Raw genomic sequence first — 23,680 nt, 5'->3', positions numbered from 1 at the left:
CTGCATTGGGCTCTGTGCTCAGTGTGGGGTCAGGTTCAGATTCTCTCTCCCTCTCCTACTGTCCCTCCCACCACTCTCTCTAAAATAAATAAATAACTCTTTTAAAAAAATTGTTATATTTGAAATTACAAGAAGTGAACAGGTCATTATGTTTAAGAAATGACATTTTGTCTGAAGTTTTTCTAATCCGCCATCCCCTTCTCTCTCACCCGAAATATTTTTTTCAGGTGAAAGACCAAAGAAACCAATTCCTCTTCAGGATCAGACTGTCAGAGATGAAAAAGGAAGATATAAACGATTTCATGGAGCGTTTAGCGGAGGTTTCTCTGCTGGGTACTTCAACACTGTTGGCTCAAAGGAAGGTATGATTTTCCTGCTTGGAGCTCTAAAATTGCTGAAGCAAATGACTGAAATAGCATAAGTTTCTCCCCCTCTTCCACCTCTCCCTTTAAAAACAAAAGCAAACAAACAAAAAAACCTTCCTTAAACACTTTAATATACACACACCATAGATTTTTGTGTTCTTTCAGCCTTTGGCATGTTTGCAAGAGTCCACTGGTGTGTCGTTCATTACAATCCAAGAGGGAAAGTTTTCCTTCACTTAAAGAAAAGAAAAAAGATGCATTCTAACCAGATGTTTAAGTGATGATCATGACTTCCATTGTCTGTCCCATCCTGCCGGCAACACACGAAGTTGCTTTCACATACATTCACTTAGGTAACCTTCATCTCACACGACTCAGTGACTGAGGAGGACAGGTGTCAGAGTTGCTGTGTGGATGAGGCCACTGAGGGTCAGAGATGCTCCCTCCTAACACTGGGGACCACAGCAGCACTTGTCAGCGCCTGCTCTCCACCTGAAGAAAAAATCAGTTACAATTTTCACATTACGCAGTAGTTAATAAGCTCTGCCTTGTTTAAAGTAATGCGTGTTTTTAAAAAAATGTTCTCATATAGGAACTGGAAGAAAATGGCTTTTTTATGTCCAATACAAGGGTAGGATGAACCGAGTAATTCCTGTAGCAGTTGTTAAGAAGAAGATAGAGCAGTTCTTTTATAGATATGTACAATAACTTGTATAGAACAACAGTACAATAAAGATGAAAAAAGCAGTGTAGGAAAGCAAGAACAAGCCACGTGAGAAAAATAGTTGGGGTCGATAAGGTGGTTTCAAGTTCAGCATCCAGAAAGAGCAGTTCAGTGAGCAAATGATCAAGGTATTTGACCAGTCTACTCCAGAAATGCTAGAAAAGCTATGGAATAGTCAGTCTTACTGTTAGGAAAGGCCAAGGTAAGTGACTAAGGCACTATTAAATTAGCGTACTTATTTTTAACATTAAAATGTAAAAAATGGCGGTAGGGTTTGTGAAGGAGGAAGGACTCAGATACACTGCTGACTGTTGCAGTTATAGCCGTGCTGTCCGCTGTAGTAAGACCAGCTCAAGTGATCGTCGGGTAGACTGTAATAGGTTAATACTCTGCAGTATCTCTACCCTGAGGACTGTGAAGAAATCAGGCAGAGACTACAGAACTCCAAACTGGAGGAAGGCAGTAGCCTGGGAAAGCTGATCCCCATTCCTGGGTAGCTGGGGGTGTCTCCCTTGCCTGCCCAGAAACCTGCTCTGCCCACTGACCAACAGGGGGTCTGCCCCATACTCCTTAGGTCCATAAGACTCTAATAGGAAATTAGAGAGGAGGTGTGTCAGTCGTAGAGAAAACTAAAAGAATCCAGACACCTTTGACCTCCAGACCGTTCACATTGTGTAAGCATGGCCCATGCTTGGTGACTGTGGACAGGGAGCAGGAGTGGTGTTACAGGACTCGGGACTGGGACTGAACTGGGGGCCTTGGGTGGGCACAGCTGCCCTTAGAGTAGCCAGGTTGAGTCCCTGTGTTGCTTCTCTGACTCTGGTTCTAGCTACCCTTTCATTGCTGACTCAGGTACCCTGACATAGTATTTTGGCGATATGCTAAATAAGTTGGTATCTGTTGCTGTCATGCTGGTCTCAGAGTAGTCCTGCCTTTTAAGGTGACCTTGCACCTTTTTACTCACATCTACTTGTGAAAAGATTGCCACATTCACTGTAATAATTTGATTATTATGTAATTATGTCCGTAGGAGCAGGGAGATGGGAAGGAGCTAAGAGTTTATAGGTCAGGGGGTCTCCAGCCCGTAACAGCAGTGTTATTGAATAATTTAGTTATAAACCAAAATTGTAATATTCTAAATGCTTTTCTTCCAAGGATGGACACCCTCTTCTTTCGTGTCTTCACGACAGAACAGGGCAGACAAAGCTGTTCTTGGTCCAGAAGATTTTATGGATGAAGAGGTGGGTATGCAGAACTTTCATGACCACTTAGCCAGTGGGATGTGTACATTTGCCTATTGTAGCACCTATGCTCTCCCCAGAACGTTCAGTGGACAATGCCTTCTTTGTTTGCGAGGCTTTCTTTTTTTTTTTTTTAAAAGATTTTATTTATTTATTTGAGAGAGAGACAGTGAGAGAGAACATGAGAGGCGAGAAGGTCAGAGGGAGAAGCAGACTCCCCATGGAGCTGGGAGCCCGATGCGGGACTCGATCCCGGGACTCCAGGACCGTGACCTGAGCCGAAGGCAGTTGCTCAACCAACTGAGCCACCCAGGCGCCTTGAGGCTTTATTTTTTACGTATTTGGACTAGTGTGCTCTGTACATCAATGGATTTGTGTTCACTGGGAGGACATCTTACGCTGGGGCCAGTTTCTTTTTTTTTTTTTTTAAAGATTTTATTTGTTTATTTGACAGAGATCACAAGTAGGCAGAGAGGCAGGCAGAGAGAGAGAGGAGGAAGCAGGCTCTCCGCGGAGCAGACAGCCCGATGCAGGGCTCGATCCCAGGACCCTGGGATCACGACCCTGGGATCACGACCCGAGCCGAAGGCAGAGGCTTTAACCCACTGAGCCACCCAGGCGCCCCCGCTGGGGCCAGTTTCTAAAGTTAAGAGTGGAGAGGGGGGCACCTGGGTGGCTCAGTGGATTGAGCCTCTGCCTTTGGCTCAGCTCATGATCTCGGGGTCCTGGGAACAAGCCCCACGTCAGGAATCTCTGCTCAGCAGGGAACCTGCTTCCCCTCTCTCTCTCTGCCTGCCTCTCTGACTACTTGTGATCTCTGTCTGTCAAATAAATAAATAAATAAATAAACAAATAAATCTGTTAAAAAAAAAGAGTGGAGAGGAAAGTCGTTTATAGGCTAACTTCCTTGAAAAGGCCCCAATAGCCCCCTCAGTGCAGCACCCACTTAGCTTCTGGGCATGTTGCAGTTGAAGGAACCAGGAGCCACTAGACCAGCAAAGAGCAAAAGGAGCCACATGCAGGCATCTGGGCCCATCATTAAAGCAATGATGACTGCCACCTTCTTAGGGGTAAATTGGGGCTGGTGAGGGGGAGGTGTCCTACCGGCCTGCGGGATGGGTTCCAGTTTGTTTTAAAATTAAACCTCTGTTGCCTTAAAACCTAGTTGTGGATTCATTTGTGATAAAGATTAGATCAAACACTCTTAACATGCTTTAGGCTGCAGGTAAGAGGCAAGCCGAGGTCCCCTTCCTATTTGACTAGCATAATCTATAAGGAAGCATGACTCATGCAACAAGATGTCTAGATGTCAGCGAGGTCCCAGGTCCTCTCTTCTCAGCCATATTCTGCAAGTCAGCTTGTCCTCATACTAGCCCTCCCTGTGGTGCCACCGTGGCAGCAAGAGCTCCAGATGGCACATCCAGGATGCCAATATCCACTGGAAGGAGGACTTTTTTCCTTGGTTATCTTTTCTTGAGAGCAAGGAAACCATTCACATGAGTCTTGCCGTGGATTTTCCCTCCTGTCTGCTTGGGCAGATTGTGGTTCTGTTCTGTTTTGTTTTGTTTTGTTTTTTAAAGATTTATTTATTTATTTTTAGAGAAGGTGAGAGAGCACACAGGGTCGAGGAGGGAAGAGAGGAAGAGAGGAAATCTTGAGCAGACTCCCCGCTGAGTGGGACCCCAATGTGGGGCTCCATCTCCCGACCCTGAGATCATGACCTGAGCCCCCCGCAAGGTGCCCCGGGCAGGTTTACCTGCTCATTCTTTTTTTTTTTTTTTTTTAATATTTTTTAAATTTTTAATTTATTTGACAGACAGAGATCACAAGTAGGCAGAGAGGCAGGCAGAGAGAGGAGGTAGCAGGCTCCCTGCCAAGCAGAGAGCCCTATGCGGGACTCAATCCCAGGACCCTGAGATCATGATCCGAGCTGAAGGCAGAGGCTCAATCCACTGAGCCACCCAGGTGCCCCTTACCTGCTCATTCTTAAAGCAGTCCTTGGCAAAGGAAATGGGCTCCAAAGACAGGCTTAGAAAAGATATGAAGCCCCCATTGGCTAGCCTTCCTCTGGTCCCAGCACATGTACCGGCACACGACTCAGGGAGTGCATGGTGGCAGAGAGGAAGGCAGGCACCTGCACACTTCAGAGCTCTGTGAGGAATGCAGGAGAGGCACAGACTAGTGGAAAGGCAGCCAGCAGGAAAATGCAAAAACACTTCAAAGTAGCATGTAGGTGTGCTGAGGAATGCTTGCTGGCTGTGGCTCTATTTGCCCTCTGCACTCTGACCTTTGAAATATTGTCCAAGAGGAACACACTTATTTACTGTAAAAGTAATTAGTGTATTTTAATTACTTCCTGTCTTCCTAGCTTGGCTGTGCCTCTTGTGGGCTCACTGAGTGACCATTGTCATGCCCTGTCCTCTGTCACTGTCCTTAGCTTAGGCAAGGGTGCCAAAGCAGATGTAAAGTCAGCTGCTCCACTGATCGTCAATGCAGCTGTGCAGTTTCTGTTTATGTGTTTGTTTATTTGTTGAAGTTTTTATTTACTCATTTATGTAATCTCTACACCCACCATGGGGCTCGAACTCACGACCCTGAGATCAAGAGTCCTAGGCTTTTCTGACTGAGCCAGCCAGGTGACCCATCAGTTGTGTAGTTTTAATATTTTTTTTCTTTTAAGAAATAAAGGCATCTAATGTATTACGGTTAATCACTTACCAAATGATGTAAGTAATTCTGTCTGAATTTTTTTTTTTTTTTTAAGGATCTTAGTGAATTTGGGATAGCACCTAAAGCGATTGTTACCACAGATGATTTTGCTTCCAAAACCAAAGATAGAATACGAGAAAAGGCCAGGCAGTTAGCAGCTGCTACTGCCCCCATTCCTGGAGCTACTCTGCTTGATGACCTCATAACACCAGCAAAGTGAGAAGAATTTAATTCTAACTTTTCTGATCTTGGCATCACTGCTTTGCATATGTATAATGATCCTAATTAGGAGTAGTTTGGTTACAAGTGGGAGAAGCCTAGCTTGAGTGCATAACGGGGTTTTGCCAAGAGGATCTTTGCATTTTTATTGCACATAGTGTGTTCTAGAGCTCCAGTGAGTAGCTGTGCTGCTGGGGTTTATGGAGGCTGGTGTGCTATTAGGAACTGGGGTGCCTTCCCTCCCTCTCTTTCAGAAGCCTTGAGGGCTCTCTCCTGTCTGCCTCATACTACCTGCTCTTTTTGTGTATCTCCTTATTCTGCTCTTAGGCGTGTGACCTGATGTGTCTGCCTCAGATGCATGGTTTCCCAGGCCACAGACTTGACAAGGACCATATAGAATCCCCAGGTGTCCATTCCAAAGGCCCAGCAGAGGGGGCTTCCAATCAACTTCCCCAGGCTGGGTGTGCACCCTAATCTGGTCAGCTGTGGCTGGCACGGCATGGCCTTGTAGGGCTGATGTGGAGGGGGGTTGGGCTGTGTTTAAAGGGCTCAGACACAACAAGGGTGTGAGCTAGACAGGGACTGAAAGGCTGCTTATTTCCTACTGTCCTCTAGTATCATAAAAGGAAGTTCACATTCAGTACCTTAATATCCTAGATTATCTATAGGTTTTGAATTGCTGAGAAAAATGGGTTGGAAAGAAGGACAAGGAGTTGGACCTCGAGTAAAGAGAAAACCACGCCGACAGAAACCTGGTATGTATATTGATTTCCATTCATTCTGTAGCATAGTTTCTTCTTGTTTTTTTGAGAGAGTGAGAGTGAGAGAGGGAACATGAGCTGATGTGGAGGGGTTGGGGGGGGTGAGGCGTGGCAGAAGCAGAGGGAGAAGCCCTTTGCTGAGCAGGGCATCTGATGCAGGGCTCCATCTGCGAACCCTGAAGTCATGGCCTGGGCCAGAGTCAGCCACTTAACTGACTAAGCCATCAGGTGCCCCTGTAGCATACTTTTTTTTAGAAGATTTTATTTATTTATTTGACAGACAGAGATCACAAGTAGGCAGAGAGGCAGGCAGAGAGAGGGGGGGAAGCAGGCTCCCTACTGAGCAGAGAGCCCGATGTGAGACTTGATCCCAGAACCCTGGGATCATGACCTGAGCCAAAGGCAGAGGCTTTAACCCACTGAGCCACCCAGGCATTCCTGTAGCATACTTTTTAATGGCTCCATGTTTCTAGAAATAAAATTGCTGGGTCAAGTTGTATGCCTATACTGTTGATTGTTGAACAAGGGGGTTAGAGGCACTAACCCTGTGGGTGGTCGGAAATCCACATATAATGTTTATTTGTTTGTTTGTTCATTTGTTTCTTTTTGAGTCTAATTAACATACAGTGCTATATTTCCACATATTTCTTTTCACTCCCCGAGAACTTAACTGCTAATAGCCTACTGTTGACCAGGAGCCTTACTGATAACATAGTCGACTAGCATGTATTTTGTATGTTATATGTATTCTATACTTTATTCTTAGAATAAAGTAAGCTGTAGAAAAAAAAATTATTAAGGAAATCAGAAGGAAGAGAAAATATAGTTACATTAACTGTACTGTAAAAATTCTGTGTATAAATGGACCTGTTCAGTTCAAACTTCTGTTGTTCAAATATCAACTGTATTTTAAAAATTTTTTTAAATTTGAGTACAGTTGACACATAGTGTTACATTGGTTTCAGGTGTATACATCCTAGTGATCTGACAAGTCTAAACGTTATGCTGTGCTCACCACCAGCATAGCTATGTCTGTCACCACAGAATGCTATTATAATATCATTGACTCTGTTTCTTGTGCTGGGCCTTTTAGTCCCGTGACTTACTCATTCCATAACTGGAGGCCTATATCGCCCACTTGCCTTCACCCATTTTGCTTCCTTCCCTCTAGCAATGATCAATTTGTTCTCTGTATTTATAAACCTGATTCTGCTATTTGTTTGTTTGGTTTTTTTTTTGGATTCCACATATGGTGAAGTCATATAATACTTATCTTTCTCAGTCTGACTTATCTCACTTAGCATAATACCCTTTAGGTCTGACCATGTCACCGAAGGCATGATCTCATCCTTTTTTATGGCTGTGTAGTATCCCATTGCATACTTAGATGTACCCCATCTTTCTTATCCACTTGTTTGTTGACAGATGCTTAGACTGCTTCTGTATCTTGGCTGTTGTAAATAATGTTGCAATAAACATAGGGGTGCCTGTATCCTTTCAAAGTAGTGTTTTTTTGTTTTTTGGATAAATACCCAATAGTGGAATTACTGGATCACATGGTGTTTCTGTTTTTATTTTTATTTTTTATTTATTTTTTAAAAGATTTTATTTATTTATTTGACAGAGAGAGAGAGACCACAAGTAGGCAGAGCAGTAGGCAGAGAAAGGGGGAGAAGCAGGCTCCCTGCCAAGCAGAGAGCCTGATGTGGGGCTCGATCCCAGGACCCTGAGATCATGACCTGAGTCGAAGGCAGAGGCTTAACCCACTGAGCCACCCAGGCACCCCGGTGTTTCTGTTTTTAATTTTTTGAGGAACCTCCATACTGTTTTCCACAGTAGCTTTACCAGTTTATATTCCCAAGAAGTTAACTGTATTTTGAGGCTTTCTGTGTGTCATGCGTAACAGCCTTCTGGAAGCATTGTACCAGTTTGTATTCCTGCTAGCACCACGTGAAACCGTTTCCTACTCTTGTCAAAATTGTGTCACAATTTGACAGGGTGATTTTCTGTTGATTTCTTGCCCTTGGTCTCCCCAGCCAGGTGACAGAAATAGCTTCCTTCAGGTTCTCCATGGTGCTGGGGCAGTAGTGGTGAGTCATGGAGCACGTTATTGCCAGAGCGTGGGTGGCACACAATTCCTGAGTGATTTGTCTCTGACTCTAGAGCCAGAGCAGCTTTTATAAGGGCTTCCGTGAACCTCTAAACAGCGTCAGTAATTCCGGTTTCTTTATTTTCAATTGCTTGCAACCAATGTATCTGAAATATCTTTTGTAGATCCTGGAGTAAAAATCTATGGCTGTGCCTTACCCCCTGGAGGCTCTGAGGGATCTGAGGTATTGTATGGCATGACTGACCTTGAATTTGGTATAGAAACATCTGTTTCCTCATGAACATGAAATTTTAGTGTTGGAAATAATTTTAGAAATCAGTTGGATCCCAAAACAGTGAAATACCCCCACCCTGAAACTACCTTCACGTCAGAGAATGCATTCAGCAACATGCCAGCACCGTACATACCCAAGTCTGTTCAGATTGTTAAAATGGCACTGATTGTGTTAGTATCAAGAACTTGATTTAGTGATTTGTGATAGAGGAAAAGAAAGTTCGGTCAGTGTTCTGTTTGGAATTAATAATTTGAAAATAGTATTTTACAGAACTTTGCACCAGTCAGTGAGTCACCTTCATTGCATTTTTTCGTCACTGTGAGCAGGAGGAAGATGATGACTATGTGCCTGAAAATGTGACCTTTGCCCCCAAAGATGTCACACCTGTGGATTTCACACCTAAAGATAATGTGCATGGACTGGCTTACAAGGGCCTGGATCCCCACCAAGCATTGTTTGGAACTTCGGGAGAACATTTTAATCTTTTCGGTGGGGGACCCCAGGGGACCAGCAATCTTCTTGGAGAGATTGGAGTGAATAAAGGAAGAAAACTGGGAATCTCAGGCCAGGTAGAAGTTTCTGTTTCATGAACATGGAAATGTCAACAGTGAGAATGCTTTCCATATCATATTATATATACGGTAGTCACTCATTATTCACTGACTAACAGGAAGACTTAGAAGTAGTTCTGTTTTCTGTACAGTCTTTTATGAAGACATGTAAAGCACACCTTCCTGATTTTACTGCTGACATCCGGTGACCTAATGTTCTTGATGGAGTTGTGTGTTCCCAGGACTGAGGACTGCTTTCCCACACCCATGTGGGGCTGAGCAGAAAAAACACACTTCCCCCTTTGATTTAATTAATAGTCGAATTGCAATCTGTCTCTCCAAGTTCAAGTCCAAGTTTTACTACCTCTCAGACTGTTTCCTAGTGCCTCCAGCCCCACACTGGGAACATGAGTGTATATTTCACTTGGGAGACTTGCTTTTTACTTTTGAGAAAATGGAGAGCTTTCCCTGATGGTCTGTGCTCTCACATTAATTTAGAGGCTTTTCTTAAATTATATTTAGCAGATTTTGTCATTGCCTTTTCTTTCTTATACATGTTTTCTCCCAGTTTTTTTAAACAAAAAGTGATGCTTGCTGAAGGCTGTGTCCCATGATGATTAGGAGTTTTTACAATAGCTGTTTCAGTAGTGGTAGCCTTCAGATCTTGCTCTCCAGCCCTGGCTACACTGAATAGTAGCTGAATATTCTGCCTTTCTTCTTTTGGAGGCCCTCTTCTCAGGCATTGCTGCTTGGATGTGTTCTCCACACCTTTCTGTGTTAGGGCTCAGACGGGTAGCTGCCGCTGGGCCCAGAGGACAGCCCCACTGCTGGAGGCCTGGCATTCACTTCTGGCCATTGTTTCCAAGATAGCTTGATTCTGTGTGTCAATCTAGTCTCCCACTTCCCTTGTCTGTTGGTGATCTTGGGGTGCTAATGTGGTCTATTCGGTCACATCCTTAAAGTAGCTTTATCCTTCCACGGAGACACACCCTAAAACCTGTAATTGCTCAGTTCAGAACCTTGTTTTTGAAGGCTTTTGGTGTTGGTGCCCTGGAAGAGGAAGATGATGACATCTATGCCACAGAAACTTTATCCAAATATGACACCATTTTGAAGGATGAGGAGCCTGGAGATGGACTGTATGGCTGGACAGCACCTAGGCAATATAAAAGTCAGAAAGGTAATTCCACAGACCCACAACTGGTGGTAGGACCACATGTCAGGGTATTATAGGAAGAAGGGGTTGCAGCATTGATGCTGGAGTGTCAGCCTCTGTGGAGTTGGGAGTTGTGGGTAAAAGATGCTGGGTGAGAAACAAGATGGGGAGAAGAGAGGCCCAGTAAGGCAGAAGCTAGATGTAAACCAGGGGTGGAGTTGGGGGGAAGCCAGAGCCAGCTGTTGAGATGAGGCTGAGGTTGGGAGGGGGAAGAGGTCTGGAATCAGGGAAGGAGTGAGTATGAGGGCATGTGCTTGTGCTGTGGGGTAGAGGTAGCATGGGTCAGAGGGAAGCTGGAGGACCTGGGCAGTGGGCCAAGGTAGGTCAGCTCAGGCAGCAGGTCAGAGGCTGGACGTGGAGGCCTATAGCAAGGGGATCATGGCACCCAGCCTGTCTTGCCACTTGAGTCCCTGGCTCTTAGGAGGCTCTCATTGGGCTAGGAAGTGGAAACCTCTCAACGCAACTTAGATTTCAAGTCAGAGTCTGTCGGGATTTGGATCGTATAGTTCTAAGTAGTAGTTCAGTGTTTCTTTCCAGAAAAGGTGTAGGGAGGAGACAGCGTGGGGCCGGTATGAGTAACATGCAAATTGGTGTCATGTGACTGGATTTGGATGGCAGGGGTGAGGGGAACCTTGGGTGAGGCTCATAACCTCTCTGGGCATCATTTGTAAAGTGATGATCACATCCACTCTGAGGGTCATTGTGAGGGTTAAGTGGCATAACTCCATGCTGGGCATAGTACGTGGCCAAGGACTGAATAAAGAGCACCCACTCTTCTTTGGTTAGAATAGAATAGTAAGAATAGAATAGTAAGAAGCACCTAAGTGAGATAAGGAGGCGACTGCTGAGATAGACCATCTACAGAGACATTTCTAGCTGTCCTCCCATCAAATCTGATCGAACTCCTGTAAAATACATCTGAAACATACATGTTGGAATAATCTAAGTGAGCCAAGCGTAACTTCTGGAAAGGATATCCATTTTGCGTGTCTGGAAGACAAAAAGGCTCAAAACAAGTTTTTAGAGGTAGTTTGCTTAATGGCTGTGAACACATGTTCTGAAGACAGACCACCTCCGCTCCAGCCCAGGCTCTGCCCTGTTCTCAGCCGTGGCCTCGGGCAGGCTACTTCATCTCCCTGTGCCCCAGTGTCCTTGCCTAGACAGTGGGCATGACCAGGGCACACCCATGGGGCTAGTAACGAACAGAAAAGGCTTAAGACATGCCGGGCACCTCTGTAAGTGTCGGTGGCCTCTGTCCTCATCACCAAAAAAGAATCTAGGGTTTTACACAAGATGCTGGGAGAGCATGCACCCGAATGTTAGTTGGTGTTACCACTTCCTTTTCATTACCTCTATTTTCAAAATTTGCTACTAAGACTATGTATTTTTATAACTTGGAAGAAAATGTGTGGGGCTCCTGGGTGGCTCAGTTGGTTATGCGTCTGACTCTTGATTTCAGCTCAGGTCATGATCTCAGGGTCATGGGATGGAGCCCTGTATCAGGCCCTGTGCTAGGCATGGAGCTAGCTTATGTCTCTCTCTCCCTCTCCCTGTGCTCTTCCCCAGCCCCCTCTTGGAAAAAAAAAAAAAAAAAAGGAAAAGGAAAAGAAAAAAATTAATATATTAGTGTTATAGATTATACTAACATGTTAATTATGTATATTGATTATGTTAATATAGTAACATAACACTCCATCATAATATATGTATTAATTATGTAATACAAATATCATTGTGTATTGATTACATAATAATTATGAATCTGTAATAGATATGCATATTGAAATCTGCCTCCTGGGGCAAATCCTTGGTTTTTCCTTTTTACAACACCTTTGTGCCTATTGACTGAATTCCACCCTTCCCCTCATCAAGCCCCCTCGTCAAGCCTGAGCTGGTGACTTTCCCCAACTTCCCCAGGCTCCTCTTATCCCCTCTCTGCTATGGCCCCCTCTCCTCTCCCACCCCAGGCACAACTATAATTTTAACCTTAAGATTTTTCATTGAGTGAATCTAAATTTAGCCAATCTTCATGGTTGATTTTTATTTTTTTTAACTTCTAATTTCTTTTTAAAGATTTTAAAGAGAGTTCATAAATAGGCAGAGAGGCAGGCGGAGAAAGAGGGGAAGCAGGCTTCCCGCTGAGCAGAGAGCCCGATGTGGGGCTTGATCCCAGGACCCTGAGATCATGACCTGAGCTGAAGGCAGAGGCTTTAACCAACTGAGCCACCCAGGTACCTTCATGGTTGATTTTAAACTACTTATTTTTTTTTCACAGTCCCTATGGCTGTAATAAATATTCTAAATATTCTGTAGCTCTGTCTTTATGCACATTTGTTTCTTCTTTCTTTTTTTTTAAAGATATTATTTATTTATTTGACAGAGAGCACAAGCCAGGGGCGGGGGGAGGCAGGCAGCAAAGGGAGAGGGAGAAGTAGGCTCCTTACTGAGCAGGGAGCCCTGTGCAAGACTCAGTCCCAGGATCCTGGGATCATGACCTTAGCCACAGGCAGATGTTTAACTGACTGAGCCCACCCAGGTACCCCTGCATATGGGTTTTTGACATAACCACTGTGCTCTGGAAATCTTTGAAAATCAAAGAGCCCCATCCATGAGATTGTCTCCATAACCAATGGCCGATCCCTGGCTCCAGGTCAAGAGGGGATTGGTCATTCTGTTTCCTGAGTGATCTTTGGTGATCTTTATCTCTTGTTAGATTTTCGTCTGGGAAAAAAACAAAAGCACATTTTAATCTGAGTTGGGATTAGATTACTGGCTAACCTGGTTGTATTGTCTTCTGTGGCTTTATTTGAATAGTTGCTAAGGAAATGGGGGGGGGAGTCTCCCCCTGGTTCTTCACCTGGTTTTAGAAATGGCTCTTTGATGGTTATGATTTTATTTTTAACCATACTTGTCCTCTTCATGGTTTTTCTTGAGATTTTTTTTTAAAGATTTTATTTATTTATTTGACAGACAGAGATCACAGGTAGGCAGAGAGGCAGGCAGAGAGAGAGGAGGGGGAAGCAGGCTCCCTGCCGAGCAGAGATGCGGACTTGATCCCCGGAAGGCAGAGGCTTAACCCACTGAGCCACCCACGCCCCCCTTTCTTGAGATCTTTTACTCCTGAGTCTATTCTTTGGTGCCCCTAGGCTTAGCTTAGGACCTAAGGTACTTTTTCTAGAAACAGTGTTGAGATACTTGTCTGAGAGAGGGTATTAATACTAATACCCCGGAGGGTATTAAGAACAGCCATGGCCTCACATCCGGGGCCACCTAATCAGCCGAGGGTGCTGTGGCCAAACTGCCAGTCACTGAGTCAACAGAGGTGTGAGGGCTTGACGTACCATTCTTCTCTCCCCTTGACTTTTATCTCTGCAAGTTAATCATGTGTGACTCGTAGTATTTGTGTTCTTGGAGATAAAAAACTGACGTCTTTGGTCTTACTGTAATCTTCTTTGTTTCTGAATTTAATCAATGACATCATTTTGTAGAATCAGAGAAAGATCTTCGATACATTGGCAAAATTTTGGATGGATTTTCCTTGGCTTCTAAACCTTTATCTTCCAAGAAAGTAAGGAAAACATTTATTTATTTCTTTATTTTACTGATTTAGTTCTTAAAACATTTGCTGCTATGTAATCTGAGCTATTGTATTAATGATTGAAGAATAAATAAATTCCGTTTTTAAAAAGCAATAATATGATTACTAGTGATTGTCCAGGTATCTAGGTAAACATATTCTGCATAAGAAATATCAGTCAGTAATCACATTGCATCCAAATTATCTAATTGCTGATCTTTTATTTTTTTAAGTTGCTAGTTTTTTTAATCCAAGCTCCAAGTAAGTGGTTATAATTACATTACAAACTGGGGGGGAGGGGAAAATGGAATTGATATAATTCCAAGGGCAGTGTAACTTAAGGAAACGTAGAAAATTTCAAGAAGTCATCAAATGCCCCCATCCTGCCTCCTCCTGAATGCCATGAAGAGTGTTGGCTAGTGTGGACAGGGTTCCCTGGACTCCTCGTCTAGGCAAACAGAAGGGAGAGAGGCCACGTGCCTGCAGGCCAAGCCCCATGGAGAGCTCCTCACACGTTTCCAGAGAGAGTCCTGTTTTGTGAGATTGTTGTACAGCTTAGGCCGAGTAGTACTCTCCCTGCCCACAGGAGCCCCATGCTCACTGGCAGGCATCATGGGGTGACGGGTACTGGTGGCTCAGGTGGTGCTCCTGGCCATTTGCCTTGTTGGCCTCCCATTTCATTTTTTAATTTTTAATTTTTTAAAAAGATGTTATTTATTTGACAGAGAGAAACAGCGAGAGGAAATACAAGCAGGGAGAGTGGGAGAGGGAGAAGCAGGCTTCCCACCGAGCAGGGTGCCCAAGGATCTATCCCAGTACCCCAGGATTATAACCGGAGTCGAAGGCAGACGCTTAATGACTGAGCCACCCAGGAACCCCTGACAACCCAGTTTTAGATGGCTCCATACTTTAATTTGCTCTTTTTTTCTGAATTCAGCAAACATTTGTTTAGTACCCCTGTGACTTGGCCTGTGGTTTTTCAGAACAGGGGAGACCAGGGGCAGCGCAGCCTCAAGAACCACATTCCGGGTTACAGTGGCTCTGATTTGTTTAGCTGATGGTGTATTGTAACAATGAGCAGAACATAATCGGAACAGTGTCGGGCCCGTCGTAAGCCGCTGTTCTTGCCAGAAATGTCAAGTAACATTAAGGGAGATTTTTTTTTTTTTTTAAGTGTCTAAAAGGAGAGCAGGAAAAAGGCTGAGAAGTACTCGCTTGACCCAGGGCTCAGTAGGACCAACTCCTGGCCCCCAAGTGCAGCCTTCCCCCAGGGAGGGCGCCCGAAGCACGAATTCACTCTAGGGAGGCCTAGGTTCATGACCAGGGTGACAGGCATGGGTGGTTCCTGAAGCATTGCTTGCCGGAAGTAGTGCTTTGGGCGGGAGCGACTCAGAGAAGGGCTCTGTTCACCTAGCCTTTCACAGACAGGCCAGTTTTCTACACCGTGGCCAGAAGCCCAGCCTCTGCATCCAGAGGCCAAACAGCAGAGACCGAGCAGAGCGGGGCGGGTGCTGGGGGGGATGCTTTGAATCTCCCCGGAGGGTATTAAGAAGAGCCGGGCTGCACACTTGCTGCCCAGCCCCTCTGGATTTTTGTGTCACGGCCGTAATGGAGGGTTTGCCAGCTACTATGGGAGTCCACACATTCCGAGAAGGTGGCCAAGCTGAGATGATAAAGAAATGAGATCTCCTGGCAGAGATGCCAGCCCTCTTCCGTGGGCTGTCATGGTCCCAGGTGCTTACCCCAACTGCATCTTTCAGCCACCTGGGGACCCCGCTGGGCACCAGCTCTTGAGGTGTGATGTGGCATCAGTGTCTTTAAACCCTTAGGGGAGCCCTGTGTGCAGCTGGGCCCCAGAATTGCACCAGAGAGCATTTGGTGCGGCCCTGGTTACAGAGGTCAGGGTTTCAGGTAGCTGGAAACTCTAGAAAATGGCTTTTGTAAGACTGTCTGTAAATATGTTTGTTAGACTTGGTGCAGGGAAGACCGTTCAGCACAGTGATTTAAAAGTGCCCAATACTTTTCTTGTAATGTATCTGTTCTGTCCTCATCAGTGCCTGAATTCCTCAAATACATTTCAGTTTCAGCTTTTGAATTAAAACTACCTCAGATCAAAAAATAAGTCCCCAAGCTCTAATTTGGAACTGAAACATAATTAGAAAAATAATTCTGAATTGAAAAACAACTTATTTAAAGTTATTATTTTTTTCCCCTAAGTCTCAAATCATACTTTTCTCAATTACGTTCTGATTTATAGTCAGCCAGTTCTGCTTGTGAGCCAGTACATTGTGTTAACTCTTGTCATCTTTCTTATCACACAGAACGAGCATATTGGCATTTCTCTGTAGAAGTGGGCAGGGGTAGCATTAGAAATGTGTGGCCATGGGACGCCTGGGTGGCTCAGTTGGTTGGACGACTGCCTTCGGCTCAGGTCATGATCCCGGAGTCCCGGGATCGAGTCCCACATCAGGCTCCCAGCTCCATGGGGAGTCTGCTTCGCTCTCTGACCTTCTCCTCGCTCATGCTCTCTCTCACTGTTTCTCTCTCAAATAAATAAATAAAATCTTTAAAAAAAAAAAAAAAAAAAAAAAAAAAAAAATAAATGTGTGGCCATTACAAAGATGCATTTCCCAGTGGCTCTCCAGATCCAGAATGGATGTTGGCTGGACACCTGCAGGGGCTCTGCCCAGTGTGGCCTCCCTGGTGCAGGCTGGGCCGGCGAGGGCAAGCTTAACAACACTCACAGGTTATGGGTTTTCTTGGTTAAGTCAAACATGGTCATCTCACAGCCTGTCTTTTCTGAGGTTTGTTTCTTGTTTTTTTTGTTTCTGTTTTTTTTTTTAAAGACTTACCCACCACCTGAATTGCCAAGAGACTATCGACCAGTACATTACTTCAGACCTGTGATAGCTGCAACCTCAGAGAACTCCCACTTACTCCAGGTATCATCCGAGTCAGCTGGAAAGCCAGTGCCTGACCCGGGGACCTGCAGTAGGCACCAACTGAATGCCTCCAAGAGAGGGGAGTTGCTGGGAGAAACACCTGTTCAAGGTAGGTGCCATGAAGAAGTTGAAGAGCATTACATTTACATTTATAGGGACTGGAGTTACCAAAATCAAAATGGACAGTTGTTTTCTCAATGACCAGCCTTTTAGGTGGTTTTAGGTGGTTTGGTATTCACACATGGAGAGAACGAAATTGTGTATTATGAATGGCACAGATAGCAGTGTACGTATCCCTTACTTTTTGAAAGAATTTATTTATTTGAGAAAGAGCACACGCGCGTGCTCGCAGCATAAGCATGGGGAGTGGCAGGCAGAGAGAGAGGGAGAAGCAGACTCTCCACTAAGCAGAAAGCCAGACGCAGGGCTCAGTCCCAGGACCCTGAGATCATGACCTGAGCTGAGGGCAGATGCTTAACTGACTGAGCCACCCCGGTGCCCCCGTATCTCATATTTCTTGAGACTTGTCCTCTAACATAAGTTGGGTCTGCTTTTGAGATCTCAACCCTGGTCTTAAGCTCAGCAGTTTTCAGACTGGGAATAATTGCCAGGAATGTGGTAAAGACCAGGACATGGGTGCCTTCCCTGTCCCTACAGAGCCTGGGAACGTGTGACTTTTTTCCTCAGGAGAAAGGGTACTGTAGCTCTTTCCTGAATGCCTAAAAAAGGAACAAGTGAGTCTGAAAGTGCGTACAAGTGTGGAGAATCTCTTGCAGGTTGACACAGAAAGACCCACCTGAGAGGTGAACTTGGACTTGGCAATTGGGAGCCTGATAGGTATCTCAAATATAATAGACCAGAGCAGAAGTTGTGGTTCCCCACTTCCTATTCCAGACTTGCTCTTCCCCCGATCTTCCCATTGTTAGTGACCTACTGCTTAGACCAGAATGTCGGAATCCTAATTCCTGCCCCCACCCCAAGTCCACCAGCATGTCCTCTCAGCGCTGCCCCGAAGGTGTGGGGGACCCCACCGTGTCTGCATTTCCGCTGCTTCCATCCAGGAGTGAGCGCCCGTCCTCCCTCACCTGGACCATTGTGGGGCCTCATTCTTGGTCTCCTTACTTCCCTGCCTTCCTCTCTGCAGTCTGTTCCCCTGACTGGCAGCAGGATGGACTGAATCCTTGTCACTGCCCCTCTTGAAACATTCCAGTCCTTCTCACACTGAAGACAAATCCAGACACCATCCCCCTACCCCTGTCCCTGCCCAAGGCTGTGTGATCCAGCTCTGCCTCCTTTTCAGGCCATGTCTTGTCCCCCTCTCCCATAACCCCATGAGGTGCAGTCTTGTGACCCTGCTTTCTGCCGTCTGACCCCACCTACAATGACGTGCCAGCCACTGGGGCCTTGACGTTCACTGTCTCTTCTGCCTCTGCTCTTCCCTTAAACTTCAGCTCTTTCTTTTACTTAACTCACCACAACTATGATCTCTTTGGAGGGAACTTCCAGGCCTTCCCTGCCCCACACGTGCTAGTGATTCCTCATGCCCCAGTCCCAGCCCTTGTCTCTAAGTCTCCTTTGGTGGTGTCACCCTGTTTCCTTTATGGTCCTCCTCTCGTAGCCATCCTCCGGGGTTGACTTTGGGCTTCTCTGAGGCCCACGCCACCAGCTAGTGACAGCGGGGCCCTGTCTGTGGTGTCCTCACAGCCCAGGCCAGTGCTCTGGGGGCGCTGTGACAGGACTGAACACTGCAGGGACAGCTGGCTCTGAACCGGGGCTTGTGCCAGGTGGGACTGTCAGGTGGTGGCTGCTCGCGCTGGCATCTGGAGCCCAGGGTGTCAGCTCCTGCATTCTAGGACCACTCTCTCACTCCATAAATATCCATAAACACATTGGCCTGCACTTTTGTTTGCAGTGAAACATGGGTCTTGTTATTTCATCACTGTCTAGTTCACAGGGATGATAGGAATACAGATGAGAAACTCCCTGTAAAATACGCCAGCGACATACCTTTGTGACATTGAACTCGTCTGTACCATGATATGTCAATATAGCTGTCTTAGGATACTTCGTTTCTCTTCCTGTTACTATTTTTGTTAGGTTCGACTACTTCAGTGTTGGAGTTTCTGTCCCAAAAAGACAAAGAGAGAATCAAAGAAATGAAGCAGGCAACTGACCTGAAAGCAGCTCAACTCAAGGCCAGGAGTCTGGCCCAGAATGCCTCACGCAGCAGACCCCAGCCCTCCTCGCCAGACGTCGGACACTGCTCGTGGCAGTTGGCCCTGAGTGGTGGGACAGCCTCCACGAGAGCCAGCAACTTCAAACCTTTCGCAAAAGATCCAGAAAAGCAAAAACGATATGAAGAGTTTTTAGTAAATATGAAACGGGGTCAGAAAGGTGGGTGCTAGGTCTGGGTCCCCCCACCTTTTGGCTGGGGGAAGCACTCTTGCTCTTCCTGCCCCAGTCCTGGATTTGAAGTTGCAGCATCCCCCACTCTGCCAGTGTTCGGCTTTGTCCGGTGCAAACAGTGCATAGATTGTAGTCCCTGGCTCTTGACCTTAGAAAGTAAGAACAAGTAGCTTGTGTTTCTCCATATCTCAGGTCCCAAAGATAGCTGTCTTAAGTAGAGAACACGCCTTGGCCATGGCTAGTGCTGAAACACAGACCGTGTACTGTTTGCAAATGCTTGCCTTCTCTAAGTGTTGCATTTTGCACCAAGAGAACAAGGTCATCTCCCACTTTATCTTAAAATCCTAATTATCCAGCCCTAAATCATGGTCTAAAATTTTATTTAAAAAGGTAGCTGGCTGTTAAACCCTTACGAGGGGGGAAAAAAATCACTCTCCAGTCTACGGGGTAAATTTGGGCAGAGTGAGGAGAGGGTTTGCTGTCATTCCCAGTAGTGGTTGGAAGAGTCGTCAGCAAATGTGAGGCATCAGTTTCCTTCCTTACTTTTTATTTTTGTTAAAGATTTTATTTGAGAGAGAGACAACAAGCGGTGGGGAGGGACAGAGGGAGAGAGAGACAGAGGAACAGACTCCCTGCTGAGCAGGAAGCCCACCATGGGGCTAGATCCCAGGATCCTGACATCATGACCTGAGCCAAAGGCAGACACTTAACTGATTGAGCCACCCAGGTGTCCCTGAGACATCAGTTTTCAAAAGCAGATGGCGGTCTATTATGTCTTCACTGCCTGCTAAGAACCCACCCACTGATGTTAATTGTTAAATTAAAAAAAAAAAAAAAGTTAGAAAAAGGAGTGTTTTTCTGCCAAAACCTAGGAAGATACTTGGGATGAACTTTTCACTGTCTGGGAGTGGTACCAAGTTCCTGGCTTCGAAGATTTAACAAGCATTAGGCCCCAGCTGTTTTTCTCTGTTCTGTGAGGTAGACAGAATTCAACAAAAGAATCATGCTGAGGGGGAGAGCACTATTACCTGACGAATACTCCCTACCATGCTCTCAGAAACCAGGGTAAGGATTGGTGTCCCTTCTGGATAAAATCTATAGGGATACAGTGGGACCCACTGGATATTCTCCTTTGAGTCCTATGTTCTTCCTAAGAGTGAAGCAATTTCTTGTTTCTTGTTCCGCAGATGCCCTGGAACGTTGTCTGGACCCCAGCATGACAGAATGGGAGCGAGGCCGCGAGCGGGATGAGTTTGCTCGGGCGGCTCTACTCTACGTGTCTTCCCATTCGACCTTATCCTCCAGGTTCACGCATGCCAAGGAGGAGGATGATTCAGATCAGGTGGAAGTCCCTCGAGACCAAGAGGTCTGTCGCCATCATGTCCCTACCTGATGAATTTTATTGCATGTTATTATTTTTTAAGATTTTATTTATTTATTTGACAGAGAGCAATACAGTGAGAGGGGGAACACAAGCAGGGAGAGTGGAAGAGGGAGAAGCAGGGAACCCGACTCGAGGTTCGATCCCAGGACCCAGGGATCATGACCTCAGCTGAAGGCAGATGCTTAACTAACTGAGCCACCCAGGCATTCTCCTTGAATTTTAAAATTAAAACAAGTATTTCTGGTCCCTCGGTGGAATGATCACAATATACACAGCATTATAGAATAAGAACTGATTTTCTGCTTTTAGCTTTCAATATAGTTTAGCAAAAAAACGTTGTAGCATAAGAGCTGTTTTGTAATTTTGAAAGATTGCTTGAAAACTTTCAGTGGGAGAGCAGTCAGGTTAATGGCGTGACCACTTGATGAAAGAGAATAAATGTCTTTTCTCAGAATGATGTCAACGACAAGCAGTCGGCTGTGAAAATGAAGATGTTCGGGAAGCTTACCCGAGACATATTTGAGTGGCACCCTGACAAACTTCTGTGTAAGAGGTTTAACGTCCCTGACCCTTATCCAGAGTAAGTGGAAATCTGCCCTTACATCAGTATTCACTCTCCCGTATTAAAGCTCTCTTTCCCTCTCACCAACTCAGGTAAATTCCCCTTTTCTAGAGGAATTTACTTGTAAATGCTTAGAGTTGCAAATTTTGTAGATTTAACTACTGTTGGTTGTTACTAAAAAAATAAGCAAACATCGAGGAAGCAAACTTTATTCTATACTGAAGACACAAAACTCAGGTATGTCTAATTTGCTGCCTTTTTAATGATGCACATAGAGTTTACATTTAAAAGGTTACTTATGCTAATTATTATTATTTTTTTCAAGATTTTTATTTATTTATTTGACAGACAGAGATCACAAGTAGGCAGAGAGGCAGGCAGAGGCAGAGAGAGAGGAGGAAGTAGGCTCCCTGCTGAGCAGAGAGCCTGATGCGGGACTCAATCCCAGGACCCTGGGATCATGACCTGAGCCGAAGGCAGAGGCTTTAACTCACTGAGCCACCCAGGCGTCCCACTTATGCTAATTCTTTATAAAAGTTTGATACTTATTTGATTATAAACACTACCAAAAAGCGTATAAATTTTTTTTTTTTAAAGATTTTTATTTATTTATTTGACAGAGAGAAATCACAAGTAGATGGAGAGGCAGGCAGAGAGAGAGAGGGAAGCGGGCTCCCTGCTGAGCAGAGAGCCCGATGCGGGACTCGATCCCAGGACCCTGAGATCATGACCCGAGCCGAAGGCAGTGGCTTAACCCACTGAGCCACCCAGGCGCCCCAAAAAGCGTATAAAATTTAATCAGAGGTTTTGTCAGAACATTTAAGTATATTTTTAGCAGCGCAGCTTTTCCTTTTTTTTTTAAGTGCGGGGCTTGAACTCACAGCCCTAAAATCAAGAACTGAGCTGAGATCAAGAGTGAGATACCTAACTGACTGAGCCACCCAGGCACTCTGGAAATACATTTTCAAAGTTAAATTCTAGATCTTACAGGAAAAAAACCTAGGGCTCTTACTAGGGAAAACCTCATTGGCCCTAAGGTCAGTCAACGAAATTCTTATACTGCTTTGAGAAGCAAAATAACCTTCAGGGACCTCTTAGGAGGTAGAAGAGCTAGTGGTGAAAAACGTGAGATGTTATTTCATAACATGAGTTGTTACTAAATTTATGTATGTATGTTTTCTCTTCAACCCACAGTTCAACTTTGGTTGGCTTACCAAGAGTAAAACGTGACAAATACTCAGTTTTCAACTTTCTGACGCTCCCAGAGACAGCATCCTTGCCTACAACTCAAGCATTGAGTGAAAAAGTACCAAAACACCAAGGCCCCGACAGTGAGTGGGGCTTCCTTGGGTCCATGTGCTGACCATGTTCTCAACCCCTATCCCATTGGGAAAACAGAAGTAAAGTCTTAAGACTTTACACACATAGTGCAAGCTGTTTCTCAATTAAGAGACTTGTTCATGTGAATACATTAGCTCAGGTTGTAGGAGTTCAGATATCTACTGTTTGAGGTCGGGGCACTGCCTCAGCATCTGCCACCTTCCCAACACCTACAGGTTTGCTGATGTTCTTGGATAAAGCCATCATGGAGAGCTTTCCTTTTGCTTGCTAATTCTTTTTTTTTTATTTAAGATTTCATCTATTCACCTGACAGAGATCACAAGTAGGCAGAGAGGCAGACAGAGAGAGAGGAGGAAGCAGGCTCCCTGCTAAGCAGAGAGCCCGATACGGGACTTGATCCCAGGACTCTGAGATCATGACCTGAGCCAAAGGCAGAGGCTTGAACCCACTGAGCCACCCAGGCACCCTTTGCTTGCTAATTCTGATATTACATCTGTGTCCTACCTTTCAGAATCAAGAAAACCATCCAGATGGGATACATCTAAACAAGAAAAGAAAGAAGATTCCATTAGTGAATTTTTAAGTTTGGCTAGATCAAAAGTTGGTCCGCCTAAACAAGAGTCCAGTCCGTTAGTAATCAAAGAGGAAGAACGTGTGACGGAATCACTCTCAGATAAGGTATCGGGGGGTGGAGGGGTCCCAGGTTCTCTTTCCAGGCTGATTGTGGTATTTGTCCTTCTCTGTGATGGTGCTTTGTCATCCTTGGATAAGAGGGGTCTGCAAACTTTCTGTGAAGGGTCAGATATTAAATATTTTAGGCTTTGTGGACCATATCGTATCTGTCACAATCACTCCACTCTGCTGTTGAATGTGAAATAAATCATAGGAAATGTGAAAAAGATTGGGTTCACCTATGTTCCAATAAAACTTTATTTACAAAGCTGACAGTGGGTTGGATTTGACCCATAGGCTGTAATCGCCAGCACCTGCTCTACATTACAGTAGTTTCAGTCATATCTTTGATCATGAGGAAAGATTATAAACTTCTCTGCCAAGAATGGTTTTCACTCAGCATCAACCACTGAAATAAAATTCAATATATTTTCTTTTGTAGAGAATATAAAGGAAATATCCATTGGGCTTTTTTTAAAATTACTGCTTTAATAGTTACAAGTTGAATTTAACAAAAAGTTTCATTTCTAATAGCCTCATTTAAAATTATTATTTTATTTTTTAAATGAACATGCATTAAAAAGTATAGTTCAGTGAGATTTTAGAAACATATGGATTTATAGAGG

At 44.9% G+C, this 23,680-nt stretch overlaps 1 protein-coding gene across 1 annotated transcript in view; it reads left to right on the top strand.

The window, feature by feature from the left end:
• Positions 1–23,680, top strand: part of GPATCH1 (G-patch domain containing 1) — a 42,718-nt gene that overhangs the window by 5,665 nt on the left and 13,373 nt on the right. Inside the window, exons 2-15 of the mRNA XM_032325169.1 lie at positions 228–362; positions 2,245–2,330; positions 5,095–5,255; positions 5,916–6,013; positions 8,294–8,352; positions 8,730–8,972; positions 9,987–10,134; positions 13,659–13,738; positions 16,594–16,798; positions 18,787–19,083; positions 20,283–20,461; positions 20,932–21,059; positions 22,236–22,372; positions 22,894–23,060. Coding sequence (XP_032181060.1) covers positions 228–362; positions 2,245–2,330; positions 5,095–5,255; positions 5,916–6,013; positions 8,294–8,352; positions 8,730–8,972; positions 9,987–10,134; positions 13,659–13,738; positions 16,594–16,798; positions 18,787–19,083; positions 20,283–20,461; positions 20,932–21,059; positions 22,236–22,372; positions 22,894–23,060 — 2,123 coding nt within the window. The remainder of the gene's footprint in view (positions 1–227; positions 363–2,244; positions 2,331–5,094; positions 5,256–5,915; positions 6,014–8,293; positions 8,353–8,729; positions 8,973–9,986; positions 10,135–13,658; positions 13,739–16,593; positions 16,799–18,786; positions 19,084–20,282; positions 20,462–20,931; positions 21,060–22,235; positions 22,373–22,893; positions 23,061–23,680) is intronic.

Source organism: Mustela erminea, chromosome 19 (genome assembly GCF_009829155.1).
Source record: "Mustela erminea isolate mMusErm1 chromosome 19, mMusErm1.Pri, whole genome shotgun sequence".
Taxonomy (NCBI): Eukaryota; Metazoa; Chordata; class Mammalia; order Carnivora; family Mustelidae; genus Mustela; species Mustela erminea.
The sequence above is the reverse complement of the archived record's forward strand: the minus strand, read 5'-3'. Positions and strand labels throughout refer to the sequence as shown.